At 41.0% G+C, this 16,435-nt stretch overlaps 2 protein-coding genes across 6 annotated transcripts; both read right to left on the bottom strand.

Annotated features, from left to right (window-relative positions):
- Positions 1-4,477: 4,477 nt before the first annotated feature.
- Positions 4,478-11,545, bottom strand: LOC131126468 (solute carrier family 12 member 9-like). Of its 3 annotated transcripts, none has more exons than XM_058069036.1 (14): positions 11,179-11,545; positions 10,484-10,618; positions 10,224-10,361; positions 10,030-10,136; positions 9,568-9,766; positions 9,315-9,422; positions 8,638-8,749; positions 7,545-7,702; positions 6,944-7,026; positions 6,670-6,794; positions 6,397-6,589; positions 6,135-6,330; positions 5,856-6,002; positions 4,478-5,780 (listed from the first exon to the last, which is right to left on the bottom strand). In XM_058069036.1, the coding sequence occupies exons 1-14, from the start codon at positions 11,411-11,413 to the stop codon at positions 4,888-4,890; spliced, it is 2,829 nt and encodes a 942-aa protein (XP_057925019.1). In that variant the 5' UTR covers positions 11,414-11,545; the 3' UTR covers positions 4,478-4,887. The 3 variants fall into 3 exon arrangements, with proteins under 3 accessions (XP_057925019.1, XP_057925020.1, XP_057925022.1); XM_058069037.1 differs by having other exon boundaries at positions 6,156-6,330; XM_058069039.1 differs by having other exon boundaries at positions 11,248-11,545.
- A 138-nt stretch (positions 11,546-11,683) lies between these two features.
- thpo (thrombopoietin) lies at positions 11,684-15,276 on the bottom strand. Of its 3 annotated transcripts, none has more exons than XM_058069042.1 (5): positions 15,054-15,276; positions 14,828-14,952; positions 13,536-13,622; positions 13,251-13,431; positions 11,684-12,643 (listed from the first exon to the last, which is right to left on the bottom strand). In XM_058069042.1, exons 1-5 carry the CDS (start codon positions 15,064-15,066, stop codon positions 12,597-12,599), a joined length of 453 nt encoding a protein of 150 aa, XP_057925025.1. In that variant the 5' UTR covers positions 15,067-15,276; the 3' UTR covers positions 11,684-12,596. The 3 variants fall into 3 exon arrangements, with proteins under 3 accessions (XP_057925025.1, XP_057925023.1, XP_057925024.1); XM_058069040.1 differs by having other exon boundaries at positions 13,267-13,431; XM_058069041.1 differs by lacking the exon at positions 13,536-13,622 and having other exon boundaries at positions 13,267-13,431.
- Positions 15,277-16,435: the final 1,159 nt, after the last annotated feature.

Raw genomic sequence — 16,435 nt, 5'->3', positions numbered from 1 at the left:
ATTCAACAGTTCAAATTACTCATTGTAATGACAGTAACCATGACAGTAAGTCTACCCCAATATGATTTAGGAAAGAGGTGAAGAATAGCCTGCAAGTCACCACAGGTAATACGGACCTTTTAATCTAAAACAATTTTTAATTCAAGATGGGGAAAGCATGACATATGCACAAGCCATCTGTAGCACAGCATAAACCATGTAGGCTAAAAATAATCAAACGTGCAGTTATATGCACTACTGGAGGAGGTACATGTGAACCCCTGGGGAACCGTCATCCATATTTGAATATTAACACTAAAAGGTGGAAATGAAGCATTTCACACCACACTGACCTCCGTTCACACGTTTAGAGAGGTGCTGCTGTATCGCCTCACCATCTGCTATAACAGTCAACTGATCCAAGTCAACATGTTGATTGGCATCACTCAGTTGTATCCAATTGGCATTCATCTGCTTGATTCCCTGTGGTGTTTAAATGTGGGAAACCAGTCAGTGATAAATCACTATTGAACAATGTGCCCACAGCATTCATTTGAATTGATAATGAACTAATCATCTGGCGAGGTGCTGCGGTTTCGGAACTATTTAATGAGCATGGTTGTGGCAAACAGTCCAGTCCAAATGTGCTGGCCTCTTTGTCTGGATCCAGGCTGAGCCGGAGTTACAGATGGATGAGAGTCTGTAGTGTGAACACTTGCGCGGAAAAACAAGTTTCCACATAAAGAATGAAGCACCAGATGGCAAAATGAAATACTCGGTTTTTGATTGGTGCCTTTAGTGATGGTGCTGTGCGTCAAAAACAAAAAGGCGAGAAAGAGTGGGCATGCGGCTCGGAAAACAGGTAGGCGTGCTGTATAAGCCCTAAAGAAGACTTCACACCAAAAACATCGCACCAATGTGGACGATGTTGTCTCCCATTGTGGATTATTATCTAAAGCTTACATACGTACACTCATCATGGGAATAAATGTCATCATAATGACTTATTTGAACTGTTCTTTTCTCAAAATTGAATGATTATACAGGGTCAGGCAAAATGAAAAAGTACATATAATGCCATTTTGCTTTGTTTCTTTATAAGGCCAATGTTTTTTGTTTCTTTTTCAGTTGCTGCTATGAATTGGACTGGTGAGCATCGCACTTTGTGGAAAAGTTTATCAAAACAAACAAATCTGTAACTGCAACACAACGAGCATTCCGTTTGCACAATCTAGGTAGACATGATCCCGTACCAGCTCGAAACACCATCTTGTTATGGGTTACCAACTTCAGAGCTACTGGATCTGCATTGAAATAAAAATCAACCGGCCAACCTCGCACCGCCGGAACTGATTTAATTTTTAAAACATAATGAAACAGAATGGCATTATATGTACTTTTCAAAAATAAAAACACTTTTTTTGTTTCTTTACTTTATTTGCCTTTTATTTAACCTACAAATGTGTCAGATCATTTTTGACCCTGTATATTAATTATATGATATGATTATACATGATACTGATTTTTTGCCCATTTTTTAAATGTTATGAGACACTGAATTTGGGGTTCTTACTAACTACAGTATAATTAAAATGATAAAGAAATGAAGAAATACAGTCTAATATACTCTGTACAGAAAATTTCGGCATGTCTTTGGACTTGCCAAGTCCAAGCTACATTGACTTCCTGTTAGTGATCATGATTGACTACAGCTGACAGTGTCTCTGTGGCAGCAAAAGATGGTTTGTTTGGTGGCACTCATTAGATTGACCAATACTCAGAACAATGGGAAAGTCCAAAGAGCTCTGTGAAAAGGTAAAAAAGTGAGATGTACAGTTTTGAGGGGGAAAAAGTCTTCCAAAATCATCAGTATTATCATTCTGTCATACAAAAAGCACTATTCAAATCAATTATTATCGGCCCCAAAATAATGAGACATTCAAAACATCTGACCAGACCTATGTGGGTCTCAACAATCAAAGGTTTTGTTAAGTTTTTTTTCCCATATTTGCTTATTACAAATTGAGAAAAATTCTAATGGGCCACACACTGAGGCACACTTTAGTCCTATGAAGCCATTGTACACATGTACAATAAATAATTGTATAGGGGTACAGTTAGTATTCCTAAATATATTACGGAAAATTGAGAACGTTTCCAATGAAGCAAATCAGACACAAACTCGCATATTTAACACTAATGCCCACAAATAGACTGAATAACTTTCCGTAGATTCAATAACACAGATGATGAAATTAGTCACATGTCCTGAGTGTGAGAATGACTCAAATCTGTTTGTTCTGTGTGTAGAAGGGCATCCCCGGTGTGAGGGGGTGCACTGAGGCAGATACCATATATGGTCACTGGAAACTCCATTAGGTACACTTTCACACAAGTACACAAGTATGAATTTACGAGAGTAGTTTTCAACACTGACAGTATTCCTATATGAACACAAATGGAACTCCGACATAAATGTGTGTTATTTAAATGAGTCTGCCATATTGAATCCAATCTCATTGTACTGAATAGACACTGAGTTTGTGTGTATAGAGTGGAGTGGCTTTAATATGTGGGGCAAATAAGTGGCAACCTCTTGAAATAACCTAAGGAGACCTGTGCTAATAAGTTATGGGTTCCATATGGCGTATCAAAGCCATTCACATGATAAAAAATAAGTTCATTTATTGGACAAATCCCAAATTGGCATGTGCTTCTCAGGGACGTGGGCAGACAACAGGCTGCTCAATCCTTCCGCACGAGGAGAGCATGAATGCCAATACGTGCTGTGAGCAAACAATTCTAAATAAGGCACACGGAAGCTGACGTTATAAGGCAGTGGGACAACTTCGCACCTTCACGGGACCACCCCGATGATGGTGTGAGCTGCTCGTTAATGTCTATTTCAGTTGTCTATTTACAAACCTAATAGCTACAAATTGCCAGTTTGTATTCTCTGTTTCAGTAGAGATGATGGCCTCATTTGGGTTTTTTTTTTCCATTAACTGGCCGGAAGTGATACAGTCCATCACCCAAAAATGTTCTGTCAATCGAAGTGCAAGTGGTGGCAACGTAAAATAAATCCACTTCATTTCTAAGACCAGTTTGATGCTCTCTACTGCCATTAATAGTACATGGATGAAAATCTGCCTCCATCTGTGAACACACTCCCTCCCACATAGAGTTTGTCAATGTGATGTAGGCAGGTGTCAAAGCTCCTGTGCACAAGCTCATGGAACGTTTTCATACCACACGACATATGCCGCAGATGGCGTTGGCTCTACATCAGAAGGTTTCCACAATTGCCCATCACATAGGTCTGCTGCACAATGATTTACTGCATCATGTGGACACTTTACATTTGATGTTTACTCATTTTTATCTTACCAGAACACGTGATCTAGTCAACACCACAGAAAGAGAGATACTGAGTCACTTGCTTGTAATTTGCAGTAAAGAGGTTAAAGCCACACCAAGTCGTGAGCAACAGGAACAGTGTGCCATCAGAGTACATCCAAGTTTTTTCTAATACTGTGACGTGAGCTAGACTTCCTTATATGGGCGTTCCGAATACAAGCTGTAGACCTGCCCTCTGTGATCAATTACGGCCAAGTGGAATAAATTAAAACAGACCAACATAAAAAAACACCCCTTTATCTCAAAATGTGCAAATCAACTCCTGTCACAATATATTTATAACATATCTAGGGATAATTATCGATACTGATAACCATCAGCCCAATATCAGCATAAAAATGTGATATGGTCATGTTTTTTCCCAATCATGAAAACCAATATTAAATTACTGTATACAAGCCATATACGTATGTGTTCAATCCACCACAAGAGATACATGTATGTCATGTTACACATATCGGGATTGGTATCTGGTCATATATCGGACATACCTACTTATATCTTTATCCTGATCTTTAATATCATTGTGTAACATATGTATGCTACTGTATGTCTAGGGCTGTAACTTCATTTTCCTAGTAGATTAATCTGAAGTTTGCTGTTTCAATTAATGGAGTAATGCAGTTAGGCCCAAGATGGACTATATCAAAGAATATTTATATTTTTGAATTAAAAAAAAGATTAATCACGTACAAAAATAGTTGAATCAGTTATATCACTAATCGTTGCAGCTGTAATAGTTTACATTTTTCATTATTTATATGGGGCTGCACGGTGGGCTCGGAGACCCAATTACACCCTTGGCCATCTCTGCGTGGAGTTTGCATGTTCTCCCTTTGGGTTTCCTCCCACATTCCAAAAACATGCTAGGTTAATTGGCGACTCCAAATTGTCCATAGGTATGAATGTGAGTGTGAATGGTTGTTTATCTATATGTGCTCTGTGATTGGCTGGCGACCAGTCCAGGGTGTACCCCGCCTCTCTCCCAAAGACAGCTGGGATAGGCTCCAGCATAACCGTGACCCTATTGAGAATAGGCAATGTAGAAGATGGATCATTCTTCATATTACATTTTGTCATATATATCATCTTTATTTCTTCAAGCTACAGGTCATTTTTACTATTAGTAGGACCTTATTTTTCCAACACCTTTTCCTTCCTTTCATCACTACATAAGCTATCTAGCCATTGCTACACATTCATTGTTAGTTCCTCTTTAATTACAAAATTGTGACACTTTAAATGACAAAACATAAGCAAACTAAATACTATATCAACGTGTAAAAAAAACCAAAAGAAAATCTAGCTCATCAGTAAGAGATATGAAAAAGGGGTAGCACCTTTACTTCCTATATAGTGTTTCTAAATCCCACCAGGTGTCTTGATAGGTTAGTGTGAAATGTAAAGACGGAGTGCAGCAGAATATGCCCCTGCTACCAGTGAGTGGTTCCATGTGCAATTAGAGTCAGAGAATGCAGACTGTGATTAAATTTAGATGTCAGTCGTGACGACAGGAGTGACACCGTGAATGAGTAGCGTCGGCCCCAAGTCTCGACTCAACAGGTCCACTTGGTGCAGGTAGGCATGGTAGCGGCTTGTATCCGCAGGTGGGTGCGGCAAATACAGAAAGCGCACAGCAGGTTGAGGCGCTCCGTGTCGTCGAATAAGATTGTTGACGGCATGGATGTACTCATCAGTCAGCTGAGTTGCATTGTTCAGAAAAGTTTCTGTCCAATCTCCCTTCTCATCTTCAACTTCCTCATCCTCTCTTCCTAGTCTCTGCCAGTGCAGCGCTACCACCTGGTCCCAGGCAACCATCTGCACCTGGGCAGATATCCTGAGCTCCTTCAGCATCATTCGTAGCTTTGCCTCTTCTTCGTCCTGTAGACTGACACCTTCTTCCACGCAGAGGAAGAGGCGTAGCCTGGCCTGGCTCCACGCACGGGTCTCATGCAGCAGGCAGGCCAGTTGTAGCAGAAATAGCGAGCAGATGTCCACGTAGCTGCGGCTGTTGGGTCGCAGCAGATTCAGGGGCCAAACATCAACAAATGGCCCAGCCATGCCTTGATAAGGGCCAGCCTTTCGTGCTGAACCTAATACTTCATCCCGGTGGAACTGGCTGAAATATCGAGCCAGTGTCACATTTTTGCCCATTTTAACAGCATCTGTTATCAGTGACACATACTCCTCTTCCTCCAAGTCTTTAGGTCCATCAGCATCACGTACATGAGGGAAGAAAGGGGGCTGTTGTTCTCCCAGGTCTTTGTTTGGACATACTGCATCTACGCCACAGCCTGTAGGCAAAATCACATTGCCTTGGAGGTGGTCTTGAGGTGGGCAGTCATCATAGAAACCTAAGACAAGAGTGTTTGGCCTCATTCCGCCTAGACAAAATTATAGCAAATGAGTTTTTTTTTTTTACATGTCAGTGAAACTGAAAATAATGCAACAGTACCAACCAAAGCCTGTGATGAACAGAAGGTTCTGAACTCCACGTCGAACAGACTCAGCTAGGGTGAGGTTAACAAACGCCTTGATGTTCAGTTGGTCCACTAAGGACAGCCACGAGTCGTATCGGCTCTGCAAAGGATCAGACGGCAACTCATCTGTAGAACCACACAGGAAGTCAAATGAGTCATCAGCGGTAATCTACATATGTATCACAATGTACTACCATATCTGATCTCTGGGGAACATTAGCGCCCTGACTGACAATAAGGCAGAAAGGTGTAATGTACCGTGTTGTACATCCTTCATACCGAGTAATCCCAGCTTTACATGCCCCAGTACATAAAGGCCACTCTTCTTCAGGTCATTAATGAAAGATAAAAGGCCGACACAGGTACGAGGGTTCGCCACCATTAGTAGCACCTGAGGCCTCCAGAACTTAACATGATCCTTGCGCACATCCAACATCAAGAGATACTTGCGGACCTGAGAAACAAAAAGGGGGGGGTTGTGGAGGTTCCTTTGCAGATAGAGGTTGTTGTGTATTTGTACCTGGTGGAAGATGAGCGCTTGGCTAATGTAGCCCCAGTTGCTCAAGAGGCCGAAGTAATGAATCAGCATTAGGAGTAGCAGCATAAATGCTATGCTGGCAAAAGCATATATGGCACTGATCAGGAACATCATGACCAGGCAGCCAAGAATGCCCAGTGTGCAGGTGTGCCATGTGAAACAACGAAATGAAGGCCTCAATGCAAAAAAAGACAAAAAAAGCATATAGTTGTTATTTATTGTCCACCAAAGACTATACTATATACTATACTATACCTAAAGTTTGGTGCTGATGCCCACTCTAGAGCCAAACAAGCCAGGTTCACCGCAGCGTACACCAACAAGAAGAAGACGGTCACAATGCCAGCAATGGTGTTCAATTTTCCAGCAAACAGCACCATCTAGTGGCAAACAATGAATCATATTGACCTGAGATGTCCTGCCATAGTTGGTAATTAAATTCAGAGTAACCTTTATTCGTAGCAGGCAAAAAAAAGTCACTTCAATTATACAAATTCTTCTATTAAATATACATTATATGTATATCTACCTGTACAAGCAACCAAGAGACAAGCACCGAGGCCCAGGGGTTACCGTTGGGTGAGGTCTTCTTTGTGAGTGCCAGAACACCACCTGCAGCAATTTATAAAAAAAAAACAAAAAAAAACATTGTCAAACACAAAGCACGTCTAACTGTTGATTCTCATGGTTGTCAATCAGATAAACAGCTGAGTCATCAGCACTGATGCTTAAGCAGAACACACGGTGACAGGATACGTGTGTCTGTGGAGAAAGTCAGCACTGCAGGCCATCTGTTGTGAAAACAGCCAAATGAACATGCCTCAGTCACAAAAACAAAGACAGGAAATTAATAACAAGAGTCCATTTGCTTGCACTTCTCGCTAAAGGTCTGGCTATTTAGATGCTGAGTCAGCCAGGGTGAAACCTGGAGCTAGGAATCGAGCTACAAGACGACAGACATAATTTGGCAGTGAGCATGACCTTAACTATCTTCATGAGTCATTTAATCCTTTCACACAAAGGAAAACTGCCAGTGGATGAATCAACTATTGATATCACACTGACATTAGCTGCTATTTAGCATGTAGAACTAAAGCATAAGGATGACTAGCCGACACAAACTTTCTTACCAAACAGGTTGTCTTTGGAGAGGGCGTAAAGGATTCTGGAGGCTCCGATGAGGTTACTCATGGCAGCTGACACGGCCGAGGAGTAAATACCAACTGTGACAAGAGGCGGCCAAATGTTGATGGCACCCAGGAAGCTGTAGTCTCTTTGGAGAAGGTGACTAAGGTTGATGGATAGAAGTCCCAGTATGAAATAAATTAGTCTTTTTTTAGGCACATACTGCTTTCTAATATGTCAATTTGTCAGGAGATCCAGAGTTTGAATCTCTGCTTGGGCATCCCTGTGTAGAGTTTGCATGTTTTCCCTTGTGTGTGTGTGTTTTCTCCAGGTACTCCGGTTTCTTCCCACATACCAAAAACATGCATGTTTGGTTAATTGGCGACTCTAATTTGTCCATAGGTATGAATGTGAATGGTTGTTAGTATGTGCGCTGCGATTGGCTGACGACCAGTCCAGGGTGTACCCTGCCCGAAATCAGCATACCCCCGCACTCCGATGAGGATAAGCGGCATGGAAAATTCTCTTTTTTGACAGGCATTCATACCATTCTTTACCTATCGGTCTGAAAATAAGGTCCCTATTGGCATTCCCTATTATTTGTATTTGAGTATATAAAATAATTTATACATTATTTATGGGTTGCAGTCATATCTGTCAGATGTCTGTCCCTTTCAGTTCCACCGGGGGGACCCAGAGGCATTCCCAGGTCAGCTGAGTCCCAAGTGGAGGAAAATATATGGGTGGGTGGATATTTCAAGTTGCATCTCCCATTTACAATCAGTGTACACATGCCGATGCATAAAATGTAACGGTAACTGAAACACCTTATGAACGAACTATGAGCCTTTGCCAATGTGATGTGTTAAAATGTCAAACACACATAAAAAAGGAGGAGGACTTTTGACTCACAGCCTCCTTCACACTCCTGCGCTCCCCTGGGTAGGAATGAAGTTTCCAATTTCTTATTTGACATTACGTTAAATGTTAAATCAAGCATTTTCTTCCTGCTTACTGGTCATGGACACTGGTGACACTATATCATTTGCCACCTTTATACCACTTTGCCACCTGAGTGTGTGTGTGTGTGTGTCTAACCGTTCACAAGACGATGCAGCCAGCAGACCTAGCAGGTTGTATGTGATGAAAGTTGTAAGAACAGCCGCTAAAGTTCCTCTGGGGATGGAATAGCTGGGGTTTTTCAAGTCACCTGGAGACAACATAGTAGGAGGCATCACAACCAGACCTCTACTATTGACATATTCTGTCACACACGAACCTCAAATCTCACCCAGGATACCGTACTATATCCTCAAATTATAACTGGTCCTTTTATTTATTTAAAAGGGAACCTATTATAATTTTTCCACTTTTCTGACCTATAAATGCTGTTAGAATGTTGTATTTTCGTATTAAATGATGCAAAAGTTTCAGCGAATGAGGTTTGCACATTTGTAAGTGAAAGGAGTTTGGGATGGTTCTGAACGCTCCGTTTCAGAGTTTGTGACTGTTTGTGACATCACAGGGAGCCGAGGTGCTCTACAGGGTCAGGAGTCCATATATGTAATGTTAATTTTTCAATTTTATATAATAGGATAACATGAGAATTGGAAAGGAAAACTTAGCACTCTTTGATCACATGGTCATTTAGTACTTCATTGTAACACTTATTAAGTTCAAACCAACAGCTGGGTAGCACATGCAACACCATCAAGCGATTGTATAAAGTTGTTAAAGCCGCTGGATTTAGGGAAGTAACTGGATGACTATCTTACCAGACATGTTGGATCCTGCCATGATTCCTGTGCAACCGTTGAACATGACAGCAAACACTGTAGCAAAACTCATCATTGTCCCAGTCGTGTAGTCGACGGTGTAACTGGCTAAAAGGAAACAAAGGGGATACAAGTCATTCAAGTGTGGTGGAACTAGAAACTAGTAGTACTTTACTATGGAAATGTGTTTGTATAGGTGTACTGAATGAAAACCTGTGCCAATCAACGTCACAACAATATTGCAGAGACATACACCATAGGTTGCTCTCCAAGGTGTGGAGTCTGAGGCCAGTATAGTTGGCAATGGCGTGTGTGGAGCTGTTCATAGCAGAGGTAGGAAGTGTGATCAGCCTGGGCCCCACAATGAAAAAACTGCTAAACACGGACATCAGGACGCTTGTGACAATAAGAAAGATGATAAAAGCGGCTTTGGTGTAGATGTGGGCCCCTACCTGTAAAAAAAAAAGGCAAGCTGTTTCAGAAAATGACATACACACACACACACACACACACATACATACATACATACATACATACATACATACATACATACATACATACATACATACATACATATACATACATATATACACATACACACACACATATATATATATACATATACACACACACACACACACACACATATACATACATACATACATACTTTTGAGAAAAATATTGGTGGTCATAGATTACTCCTGACGCTACTTACCAAGCAGACAATGAAACAAATGAAGAGCAGGACTGTACTATAGAGCAAAGACCACCAGTATCCTGAAGGCAACACCCGATAGGAGCCTCCAATAACTGGTACATTCTCTGAAACAAAAACAAAACAAAAATGTTAACAGAGACAAACAGAATACATGCCTTTGAATGTGATAAGAATTTGCTATAACAACCAACCTTCTGGGACACCAAAAACAGACATGATGGCTTCAACCAGACCCAAAACGTAAAGGGCACTGCCGCACACATTGGCAAAGAAGAACATGATTCCAATGCTGCCACCAAACTCTGGACCGAGCGCTCGACTGATCATGTCTGGAGGTTCTCCTTAAGGAAACTTCTTCATGTAAACTACATGAATAAGGTAACTCACAACAATTAGTAGTGAAGAGTGACAATAAGATGCTCTACATTGCAGACACGCCATGTCAAGATACAGTAGGCACCTCCTGCATCTAAAGCTCCGTTAGTTGAGATGGCACAGACAGAAAGAACAGTCATTGTGATGATAACGTAGGCCACAAAGAACATGGCGATGGACTGGTAGAGTCCTGCTTGACCCACAACAAATCCTGTAAAGAGAGAACATTTGACGTTACAGTTAAATATTTGTCTTAATTTGCAGCATTATTCAGAATGAGTAGGATAAAATTAGAGACTAAATAATGTAGAACTATCTAATTTTCTGCTAACATAAAAGTTGCTTTTTTGTGATTGCATTTTTAACATTCTTCTTACTTTTTGGGGTGTTTTTCCTGCAGTTTTTATGTCCTTAGCAATGGACAAGCTTATGCCAATGGGAAAATTATTTAATCAATCTACTACTACTTGACGAGAAAATAAATTGCTTACAATACAAAGTAGTCTGTGGCTCTACTTACCGTGATATTTACAATGGACATGGAAAAAAAACAAAACTGATGCTTGAGTTTGTAGATTTCAGGTCACACTTATGTAGAATGTGTAGAATTACAGATTAGAGATTATGGTGAACTATAGTCACATGGCCATCTCAGCTAGCTTAGTTAGGATATACTATTTTTTGCTAATGAATGTTGAACACAAGTTCAACAAGGCCTAAGTGACCCTTTCCTTTCCTCCTTTCATTTAGTGTGGTGTTCCTCCTACTTACCAATTCGCAGGAACACGACGACGCTAAACATAGAGAGCAAAGTTGGAATAACAACTCCGAAAAACACACCCAGCGTTCGGGTGGTTTTGATGGCGGTTGAGGTGCTGGCAGTGGTCGACCGAGGGCCGCGCTGCTCTCCACTCGCCGTGGCCCTCCTTTTAGCGGCTCCATTCTTCACCTCCGAACCGGTGCTGGTGGTGAGTCGATAATTCAGAAGAGGGGCCTTTTCGGACATTAGTCTAATATATTAGTGTCCAAATTTTGACTAAAACAACAGAATGAGTCCTCGTGAAGTTGGTATGATGCGACTGTTGTGTTCAGCTTCCAATCAGCATTTCGCTAATTGAGCTCACCTCAAGAGGCCGGCGGATGGATACCAATATCTACATTGTCGATACTAGGCTTCTAATCATAAGGGTTCCATAGTAGCGGAATGATACTTCAGCCTTGGAGACAGGAAGTCTTTGGGTCAAAGTTTGTTCTTACTTAATTTGCACTATTAACTTCATTCAGTTTATTTTATTTCAAACGCTACAATAATAATACTATAAAGCAGTCTCCATCAAGATCATTTCAAACTGGCCACACAGTCAGGAGATCAGGAAGATCTGGGGTCAAATTTCCCCTTGGGCGTCTCTGTGTGGAGTTTGCATGTTCTCCCTGTGCATGGGTACTCCGGTTTCCTCCCACATTCCAAAAACATGTTCGGTTAATTAGCGACTCCAAATTGTCCATAGATATGAATTTGAGTGTGAATGGTTGTTTGTCTATATGTGCCCTGTGATTGGCTGGCGACCAGTCCAGAGTGTACCCCGCCTCTCGCCTGAAGTCAGCTGGGATAGGCTCAAGCATACTTGAGACCTGAATGAGGATAAGCGGCATAGAAAATAGATGGATGGATATTTTAAGAGTTAAATTTTTTTATAGAATAGATGGATGAATATCCATATTATACAACATATTATACAACATCAACCCTTACGAAACTAGACTTAATAAGACCATGCTTGTTGTTGAATTCAGTTGATAGTGTGGAATTGATTGTTGATTGATTGGGTTTGGAAGGAATTGACAAAAAAATGGAGTGCACTACTTGACTGCAACCAGCAAAAGTGCTGTTGCTTCAGTCTCAACTAGTTATGGGAAGTTGAACTATATCCACACTATCACAACCCCTCCGAGCAGCATTGCCAACATGTTGAAACAGGAGTTCAGAACATTTAAAAATATTTTTTTCTCATCCCATTAATACAGCACCTCCCCCTATTATTGGATCAATGAAGAGTGGTGTTTCTTGAAGATGTCCATATTCTCATTGGGAAGTGCATCGGCTTTCTAGGCTAATCATCAACCGCTCCAGTTTTCCTGTGATCAGGCGGTTGTAGTTCAGCAGGACCGTGCTCAAACTGAGGCTGCTTTCAGGAACACAAGACAATTCTGCGCCGTCCACTGATCTCTGCTGATCCTGAGAGAAAACACAATAGCCATTATCATGTCGTCATGATGCAATTGCAGCAAATATGAAAAGGAAATGGTACACATCATAAAGCAGATTCCTGGTTACACATTGCAGAGTAGTATAGTACATTTCTTTTAAGAGGTCTCATGTGGAAAATATGTGCTCCTATCTTCGTCTTGTCCTGAGGAAGGAAGTATGAGGGGTGGGGGGCTGGAGGGGGGGAGGGTGTCACACAACATTCCCATCATCACTCCCAGAGCACCGGTGATTCAGAAAGCCTCGGCTTTACGAGAAACCCGGATGTTTCAACACCTTATGAAACTGATATTGCCAAATTCGATGCAGGGCACGTAGGAAAACCCATCAACACTTTTCCCTCGCTCACTGTTTTTTTTCCATCAACACACTGATTAATTGTTTGTTGTGATGTATTTGTGTGAGGCAGCCTGAACCAGTAAGCAATATTTTGGTGATTTGAAAGTTTTGAAAGTACAACACACCATTAAGATCAATATTTTTTATATTTTTGGAAAATAATTTCAGAGCTGGACAATCTCTGTACATTTGACCAATGTTTGCTTACTGCTTGTGCTTTTCCCTCATAGAATGTCACCTTGACAGCTCCTTACACCCAATTGAAGATGTGTGAGGATGAGGAGGTAGCTGTTGATGTTATGCTCTAGTCTTTGCAAAAGCACCAAGCTGCATTCAGCCTGGCTGGGGTGTCTCGCCGCCTTCACACCCTCCATAAGAAGCCTCAAGGATGCACTGATTTCTTGTCTCTTCTCCTGGTGCTGTAATACAGAAAATATAAAAGGAAAATCAATGTGGTTGTTGGAGGAATTATTGATTGGAAATGAAACAGCGACATGTTGGACTCATGGGTGCACTAACATACTGATTTTCTTTCCCAAGATGCTACGTGGAGCACAGTGCAGGGTAGATGAACTGGCGTGGACAAGCTGGTGGAACTGTTGCAGTCATTCTGCCGGGATAAAGTTATAATTGTGAGTAGGCATACAGTGAAACCTCCAAAGTCAACCCGCTAATGAAGTCATGCCATTATATTGTCCTGGCTGCTCAGTTCAATTTTGCTAGTATGATATATTGGTGAAAACACAATTTGTTATTACTTAAAGTGTTTCTGCAAGTAAGGAAAGGGGAATTAAGGCCTCTATTGCAGCATAATTAGGGCTCTGTAGAACTCTGTAGCATTGTCTCTGTCCAGGCTACTCAGCACAATATGGTTAACTCAACAGTAAATTCATCTATCCATTCATTTCTATGCCTCACTAGGGTTGCGGGAATATGCTGGAGACTGAACAGTAAATAGACAATGATAATATCAGTATCACGATAATATCGGTATCAGTAGTATGCAGAAAATAGTCGTAGTAGTATATAATATAAAAACTTATGTTTCTTTTGAAACATAAACTGCAACAATGCAGACAAGTGCAACAGTAACAGTTGGAATAATCTTAATTATTATTTCAGTTTTCATTAATGAAAGTTCCTTATAAGCAGCATGTATGCAGTTGTCGCCCCGTTCTCTACTTTGTCTACTTAACACTTCCCATATTATGTATTTTCACTGGGAAAGTATTCCACAAAGAGGCTTCTCCTTCTCACTACCGCTAGTCAATGGCTGATCTCCACTGTATTTGTATGTGTATGTGTTTGTATTTGTATGTATGAGTAGAGGCGGGACTATAACGCAAGGCAGTCATACTTCCTGTCCCTCACGAAACATTTTCTGAAACATTTTTCAAACATTTGAGAGAAATTTTTTTTATTTTATTTTTTTGTAATTGAGAGGAATCGTTTCAAACCTAAATCACAATATGAATACCTGTACCATTGCACATGTAGTGGTTACACATAATATTGTGTATTGACTGTACACTTGTACGATAAGGATGTTAAAAATGTTACTTCATAAAGGTTTTGTCATGGCAGTTTGACTCCAGATTGCAATTGTACATACAATTGAAGTCATCTGAAGAAGACTGCAGATGACAGGTCAAATTCCATTCAAATTCCACTCAACATACCTTAAAAAGTTTGTCTGAACATAAGAAACTGCACTTTCATTTTATAAGTCAAAATGAGCCTAACTGGGGTGTACGTGTAATTTATCACTATAGGAAAATAAATATGAATCTGACAAAATTCATCTGAAATCCTCACCATTGCAGTTTGTATCTCTGACACAATATTCATTGCCCTCCTGGCGGATCTGCTGCACACAAAGTCAATGGGCTTGGTCTCGGCATCCCACGCTTCATAGGCTAGCAGACATAGCAGCAGGAATCCTGGATGAGCATATGAATACACTTTGAAGCCGAACCACAGCAAGCCTCATGTTCAGCATGTACAGTACCACGTTCAGCCCACAAAGTAACCAACTACTCACTGCTTAAAGCCATGCCCTGCTTTGCCACACACGATAAGTCCACATTTGTTCCATTAAAGAGGCAAACCAGGTGAAAAATATCCTGTGTCTGTGGTGAGATCTCAAACAGAGGAGACGTGTTTCCTTTTTGTCTTGTCCCCTCTTGATTTCCAGCCTTGTTATTCAGTAGGGGGACGAGCTATCTAGCCAGAGAGCAGGCTGTGCTCCAACTTTCCAGCATAGCGAAAACATTATACTGGAGATGGAAAATGGCATTTCATTGATATGGTGCTTATTTTTGCCACCCACTTGCTGTGGGCGTTTGTGGGACTGGCTTTGTTGCTGACTGAAAGGTTAATGATTTATGATTGTGAAAGACTCCATTTACACAGCTGACATCAAATCGTCCCTGCTGCAGGCCATTTACCTTTTGTCAAAGTGGCCAGCAGAGGTAGCAGTACAGGTTCATATCGTGAAAATGACTGTAGAGGGAGCAACACAGGATGCAAACTCGACATGCATAGTCATTTTTATCTGATGCTAAAGCACAGAGTTAGCTGAGGCAGAATTTAGGAATACAGCCTGTGACCAAATTGCTTTAGGTTAGATTTTCTTAATTGGTGTGAGGTCATCATGGCTACACACAAACAAATGAAGTGTGCCTTTCTACATGGGCTTGACCTATGTTTCTGTACCGGATGCCAGCAAGCTTATCTGTCTGCTAAAACATTAAGTAAACCTCACTCCTAGGTGCCTCAAGAGCTGCAGTGGTCAGTGGGTTAGTAGCCTGTGGGTTCAGGGGGTTGTAGATTCGAGCCCAGGCGTGTGCATGGGCTGGACCGTGCGGAATTACCACAGTGACATTTGCATGGAGTATCTTTGGCTTTGTCTGACTTCCTCTCACTATCCCAAAATATGTACTATGTAGTGGCACCTCCAAATTGGATCCGATTCATTCAGGCACATCAGTCGGTTAGTACTTTTTAAGTGTTACTAACAACCTTGCTGTGGGCGGAGTTTAGAAAATTGTAACTGCAGCGGAAGGAGAGCCCAAAAAAAGCAACAAAATAGTTCTTCAAAACAATAGTTGTCTATGTTGTTCAGCATAAATACTATATGTAGTATGTCCAGCTTTACATTAATGACACTATCGTGGGATCGTAACAGGTAGCTGGTGAACTAGCAGTAGCTTGCCGTCTGATCAGCTGAGTAGCTCACCAAATAATATTTGCTTCAACTCTTAGTATTTATTGTAACTATACAATTCAGACATGATGCCTGTATTGAATGACAAATTAGTACAAACTAGCATAAAGAAAATGTTTGATGTGTTTTGTAAATAAAGTACGATTGAAATGTTGACAGTCACATAAAACACAAATAGCTCACCTCTACTTTCTTTT

The sequence above is a fragment of the Doryrhamphus excisus genome, chromosome 3, assembly GCF_030265055.1.
Source record: "Doryrhamphus excisus isolate RoL2022-K1 chromosome 3, RoL_Dexc_1.0, whole genome shotgun sequence".
Taxonomy (NCBI): Eukaryota; Metazoa; Chordata; class Actinopteri; order Syngnathiformes; family Syngnathidae; genus Doryrhamphus; species Doryrhamphus excisus.
Note: the sequence above shows the minus strand (reverse complement) of the source record. Positions and strands in the feature narration are given on the sequence as shown.

Coding starts and splice junctions, on each gene's coding strand:
- LOC131126468 (XM_058069036.1), bottom strand. CDS start 11,413: ATGTCCGAAAAGGCCCCTCTTCTGAATTATCGACTCACCACCAGCACC. Junction 9,423..9,567: donor CTTGGAGAGCAACCTATGGT/GTATGTCTCTGC, acceptor GTTTCCTTTTAG/CCAGTTACACCGTCGACTAC. Junction 8,750..9,314: donor GGCAGGATCCAACATGTCTG/GTAAGATAGTCA, acceptor TGTTGTCTCCAG/GTGACTTGAAAAACCCCAGC.
- thpo (XM_058069040.1), bottom strand. Junction 13,623..14,827: donor CAGAGATACAAACTGCAATG/GTGAGGATTTCA, acceptor TTATCCCGGCAG/AATGACTGCAACAGTTCCAC. Junction 12,644..13,266: donor TCACACATCTTCAATTGGGT/GTAAGGAGCTGT, acceptor GTTTTCTCTCAG/GATCAGCAGAGATCAGTGGA.